Below are 6,033 nucleotides of genomic sequence, written 5' to 3'. Positions count from 1 at the left end.
GACTAGGCCATTTTCTGATTCATATGCAGCTAGAGACAAGTACACTGCCTCTTAATGCTCATTAAAGTCCTGCTTTGCTAGAACTCCCTGACTTGATGTGAACCAAAAGACCNAGAGGCAATTNCTGGGGCTCCCTGCACAGTCATATTACATAAATAGGCCAGCCAACAGGCAGCTGGGATTCCAGCAGAGGCAAGGAGGATCAGGGGGCCATAATCAGGTCCTCTCACACAGTGAGTCTGAGGCCCGCCTACACTACACGAGGCCCCAGCACAGAAACAGCCTTCTGTGAACAGACCTGTCAGACCAGGTTGGAGAAAGTATCTGAACTGACTTACTGTAGCACAGAGGAGAGAATGGACTGTCAGAGGACGTGTGCTCAGCCTACAGAGCCCTGCTGATACTGACAGAGGACCCGGCCTTGCGGAAGAAGACTTACGATTTAATGATGTTCCCCAGAGTGTGGTCTTCTTTGTTGATGGTGAACAAGCAGGCGTTGGGAACCTTAGTGTCCTTGTTAATGGTGATTCTGGAAAGAGACGAGCCAAGAGCTCAAGCCCACATCCAGCCTTGGGTGTGATACTGGCCCTCAGCCAGCCATGTGCCCTGGGGGGTCACAATGTCCCCATCTGTGGTCAAATATTCTTGAAACTGCAGTTGGGCTGTTCCCACTACCTCAGAAACTAAGCTACCTGGCCCTTCCCCACTGATGAACAGTTCTCTAAACTAGCTTTTGACTACATTCTTACTTANAGGACATGAGCCAACTAGTTGTGGTAACATACGCCTTTGATCCCAGCATCTAGAAGGCAGAGGCAGGTAGATCTTTGAGTTTGAGGCCAGCCTGAGCCACACGGAAAACNGGGGAGAGACCAGGAGACACTTAACCCCTAAGGCCCCTCACAATCAAGGCAGGCCCAGGTCTATCATTCTGCAAGCCCCACTATCTATCCCCAGTGGCTACTGGAGTTGCACCTTGGGTTTTGAGCGTGCTAAGCAAAGCCCTCAACCACTGGGCTACAGGTCTAGCCCTGGGAGGCCTTTTTCAGTCTACTCACCAGTAAAGGACTCTGAGAGCTCTGGCATGGCTCAGTGGCCAACCATTAGCCTCCCATGTACAAGTCTCTGGGTCTCAACTCCACCACTCCCACCGTCCAAACAATAAACAAGGTAGGCCTGCCTGGTGGTTCAGACCAGTAATCCCAGCAACTTGGGAGGCTGAGGCAGGAGGATAGAGAAACACCTAAGNCACCACCCTGGCCTTTCTCTTTGCTTAAGGTAGAGTCTCCTTTGCCAACTGGACACACCACGCCTGTCTCCACTTCCCATGCCCCTGGAGAAACACTGGAAGCAGAACTCAGCAGTTTCTTCTGAGGGTCTACACACAAGTCCTTGGCATGACAACCAATAAATGTTAACAAGGAACCGCCTCTACCCTGTGATGGCCTCCTATTTATATACCAGGGAGCATGGACTTAGCAGTCTTTGGTTTTGTTTGGTTTTTTTTGTTTTGTTTTGTTTTTGAGACCACATTTCTCCATACTTGATCTGTAGACCAGGCTGGCCTTGATCTCCCTGCCTCTGCCTCCCAAGTGCTGGGATTAAAGGTGGATTAAAATCCACCGCCCAGTTAAGGATTGCTCCTTTTTTCAAACTTTTTTCAAACTCGGTACACAAATATTTTCTTACTTTGTCCACACCTGTCTGAGATAAGAGGACAACCTNTAATTGTCAGGTCTCTCCTTGTACCATAGTGGTCCCAGGGACTGAACTCAAGTCATCAGGCTTGCCTGCCGGTGCCTGCACTCCAGCCATGTTGCCAGCCCAGAACATGGATATTTTGGACCCGACTGTCCTTTTCTGGGAGCCTGTCTACTGCACCAAGGGTTGTTATCAGTATCCCTTGCTGCTATCCACCCGCTGCCAATACCAACGCGCCTGGGACAACCAGAACCATTTCCAGATGGCCAAATGCTCTTGCTCATGGGACAACAACCGGGCTCTCAGTTGAGAATATGCCCCCAAGGAAGGCTGAAGTAGCTATCAAATGTCAATCACAAAACCCTGCATAGAAGCCTCTTAGGAATGAGAAGTGTCAGCTACAGGTCTGCAGTGTACACTGTACCAGCAAACTCGGAGGATCTCCTTGAAGAACTTCATTATTTATTGACTGACTGATTCATTTCATCCCTGAGATACAGGGATGAAATGAGCCCCATGCATGCTAGGTAAGCAATCTACCACTGGGGTATACCTCTGAGAGGCCAAACCTACTCCATCTTGGGACTCGCCACCTCCATCTTAAAAAAAAAAAAAAAAAAGCCAGGCGTGGTGACACATGCCTTTAATCCCAGTACTCGGGAGGCAGAGGCAGGCGGATTTCTGGGTTTGAGGCCAGCCTGGTCTACAAAGTGAGTTCCAAGACAGCCAGGGCTATACAGAGAAACCCTGTCTTGAACNCCCCCCCCCCAAAAAAAAAAAGCCTGAGAACTTGACCTACAGCAGAACCCAAGCTGCACCCAAGTACCAGGAAGGACCTCATGGCTTGTCCCTTGGCCCATACCCCAGAGTTACTCCCTAGCAACAGTTAATCAAAGATTAGTCTGGTTGCTTCAGATCTACTTTCAGATAGTTTGTGATTGTTCATGGTCTCCCTTCAAAGCACCACCTGTCAGCTTACAACAGACATTCAGTTAGATACCTGCCAAGCTCCACACCCCGTCACTCCCACTTCCTAGAAAACCTTGTCCTGGGTTCAAGGCTGCTCTGCCTTCTCTTCCTGTCCTGTTGTGTCAGGGTTGGGTTGGAGGAGAGCCCAAGCCCGAGCTTGTGATAAAGAGACCCTAATGCTATTACATCGGAAACGGCTCCTTAATGATCTTTTGGGGTTCACGAACGATTCCTAGCACAACACCTCCATACCTTTTCCCACTGAGATAGAGACTAAGCTGACCTCCAAGAAGGGGCACACACACGGGAGAACGGTTACACAAGAGAGAAGGGTTCGCAGCAAACTTTGAGTCATCAAAAGAGTGTATCCGGCTACCATTAAGACAATTACATAAAGCCAGAGCCGGTGGCTCAGGCCGTTAATCCCAGGTAGAGGCAGGTGGATCGCTGAGTTTGAGGCTAGTCTGGTCTGCAAAGCTCGTTCCAAGACAGCCAAGGAGGCTACACAGAGAAACCCTACCTCCAAAAGACAATTAGATGCTTAATCTCTAAGCCTGTACTCACTCGAGTGCAAAGTACTTCCCCCTGCTCTCTGAATGCACACAGACCCAACTTGCGTCTGTCTTACTTTCTTAGCGCTCTCTTCCTCTGAACCCTCCTGCTTAAGCCCATATTAAAGTATCTTTAATTAAAAACCACCAATCCTGCTTCCCTAAACCGAAGAGTCCTGAAATTCTTTTTAGCGTGGAGCCACGTACCCGGGTTTGGGCTAAGTTCGGGATCCCTGAAAATCTAGGGGAAACCCTCAGGTTGCTGAGGAGTGTAAGATAGCTGTGTCTCTGTCCCTTCACAGCTGTCATCATGAACCAAGTTTCTGGAGCAAGTCACTCCATGTCCCAGAGCCTCCGATTTCCCACTGCAAAATGCATGCACGCGCCAGTGCTTCGCGCCGCTGCCTGAAGCTGGGCAGACTCGCATTGAGCAGCACGGAAGACTCAAAGCAAAGCCCGCCTCCCGCCTCGGTTTCCCCAAGCAGGAGCAGTGCGGCGCTCCAGTGGAGCTGACGGCCGGCAGGCTCCTATGCAACCGTCCCCGCCTCCGCCGGCCTCCACTTACTTCTTCTCGCCCTCGAAGAGCAAGAACGACTCGAAGGCCGGAGGGGCGTTCATCCTAGCGCCGCGCTCTCGCTCCCCGACACCAACCCGCAGTCTCCTTCCGCCAACAGAGCCCCGAAGCGCGACCACTTCCGGGTTTCTCAGCCGCAGCCAATCAGAGTAAGCACNTGGCCCCCGCCCCCTGGCGGCCCGGATGACCTAATGCAGGCGCAGGCAAGGCTGAGGGCGAGCTGTGCGCATGCGTCAGTTTAGAACCCTTGTTCGAGGCGTCCACGCTGAGTGTTTTGGCGCGTGNTCTAGCGCCCGGAGTTGAGCCACCTGTAGCTGGCTCCCCTGTACCGACTGAATNGGACTAAGAGTCTAAGTGGGCTGCTGCTGCAGGACCCCCGGGTGGGCCGACACTGGCGGACTTATGAGGCCTTCTAGATGAGGACCAGTGGAGCAAGAAGGGAGGGGAGGAGCTTGGGGGTGCCAGTGCATCCTCTCTTGAGCACACAGGTAACTAAAAACACGATGAAAGCTTTGCACCTCGCCATTTTTCAGCGGTCTCTGTAGCAATCTGTTTTATTTTTCCTATTTTTAAAGATTTTTATTTGCATGTCTGTGTGGGCACATATATGCAGATGCCTTTGGAAACCACAAGAGGGTTGGGTCCCCTGGAGCTGGAGTTACAGGTGGTTGTGAGCCCCCACGCCCACCCCGCCCCAGTGGGTGCTGGGAACCGAACTCCAGTCCCCTACAGGAGCAGTAAGGCCCTTAACTGCTGAGCCATTTCTCCAGCCTCCCTGATGGCTCATCTTGTCAACCGGACGAAATTTAGAATCATCCTAGAAACAAACCTCTAGGAGGGGCAAGACAGCCCAGTGGGCAAGGGGGAGTGTGAACAAATCTGATTGCCTAAATTCAGTCCCCAGAACCCACATGGTGGTAGTTGAGAACAGACTTCTCCGACCTCCCTTCACGGTATGCATTTGCACATGTGTGCACTCACAATAGAGAATAATAATCATAGCCATAATAAAGAACGTTTGGTTGTCTTTGAGATTCTAGACAGATTTGACTGAGGAAGACAGGAGTGTACATGTACGGCATCATCCTAGAGGCTCAGGAGTCAGACTACAGCTTCCTGGCTGCAGATGCAGTGTGCTTGGCTGCCTGGGAATCCTGTTGCTATGACATCTGCATCGTATACCCTTCCTTAAGATGCTTCTGGTTGTTGTTGTCTTGGTTTTGTTTGTTTTTCAAGACAAGTGTTTCTCTGTGCAACCCTGGCTGTCCTGAAACTTGCTCTGTAGATCAAGCTGGCATCGAACTCAGAAAACTGCCTGCCTCTATCTCCAAGAGTGCTGGCATTAAAGGCATAAGCCAGCAGCACCAGGACTTCTGTCCAGTTTTCAGACACAACAACAAGAACAGTAACTAATACAGACTCAGTCTCCCAAGCGTTGGAGCCACAGGCATGAGCCATCCTGTCCATTGGTATCTGAGTGCTGAAGCACCACTGGGTGATGGAAGTGTCACAGGAATCAAGCGAAGACAATGATGTCAGGTCCTGGAAGGCTCTGGGGCCCTTCACACGCTGGGTCACACTCCACTTTGCCTCTGCACATGGACATATTACTTCTGGAGTGTCAACGTAGTGATGCCTAAGCCAGCTCAGCCACCTTCAAGGCTGAAGGTACAAAGATAATGCAGGCACCTTGCTCAGCTCTTATGCCTCCAACTGGGAGGAAGACGACGACGAGGAGGAAGCAAAAGCTGTTGCTGCCACAGCCCAAGGTTCCCCTGTCACAGCCCAAAACTTGCATCCACTTAATAATCTAGGAACAGAGATCCTGGAGGGCAAAGAACCCCATGAGGTCATCAGGAGTGCTAGTTATCGCATGGGGCCGAATTTAACTCCTCGAGCAATAGGGTTTTCTCCAGGCCACCCTGTGAGCCAAGGCTGAGATTAGAAGGCAGATCAATCCCATGTGATTATGATACCCTCAGTTCCTCCCAGTGCTTCCCTCCTCTCAACCAAAAGCTTCCGAGTGCCCGCAAGACAGACCTAGGAGCGCAAGACAGACCTGGGAGTGCAAGACAGACCTGGGAGCGTTACCAGAATTCCTCCCCTGCATGGACTTCATGTCTCCCCTTTACCTAAGGTCCCAGTGATAAACCACCAAAGCTCCCCCTGGGGAGTCTCTGAGGTTCCCAATGTTACAGGGAGGGATAATGGACAGAAGTATGGAGGACCCCAAAGAAA

At 51.2% G+C, this 6,033-nt stretch overlaps 1 protein-coding gene across 1 annotated transcript in view; it reads right to left on the bottom strand.

Annotated features, from left to right (window-relative positions):
- The window catches only part of Polr2j (RNA polymerase II subunit J), a 6,624-nt gene extending 2,703 nt beyond the window's left edge, over positions 1 to 3,921 (bottom strand). Inside the window, exons 1-2 of the mRNA XM_021163028.1 lie at positions 3,787 to 3,921; positions 440 to 529 (exon numbers count right to left, since the gene is read on the bottom strand). Of these exons, the coding sequence (XP_021018687.1) occupies positions 440 to 529; positions 3,787 to 3,839 (143 nt within the window). The 5' untranslated portion in view covers positions 3,840 to 3,921. The remainder of the gene's footprint in view (positions 1 to 439; positions 530 to 3,786) is intronic.
- Positions 3,922 to 6,033: the final 2,112 nt, after the last annotated feature.

This window comes from Mus caroli, chromosome 5 (genome assembly GCF_900094665.2).
Source record: "Mus caroli chromosome 5, CAROLI_EIJ_v1.1, whole genome shotgun sequence".
Lineage (NCBI taxonomy): Eukaryota > Metazoa > Chordata > Mammalia > Rodentia > Muridae > Mus > Mus caroli.
The sequence above is the reverse complement of the archived record's forward strand: the minus strand, read 5'-3'. Positions and strand labels throughout refer to the sequence as shown.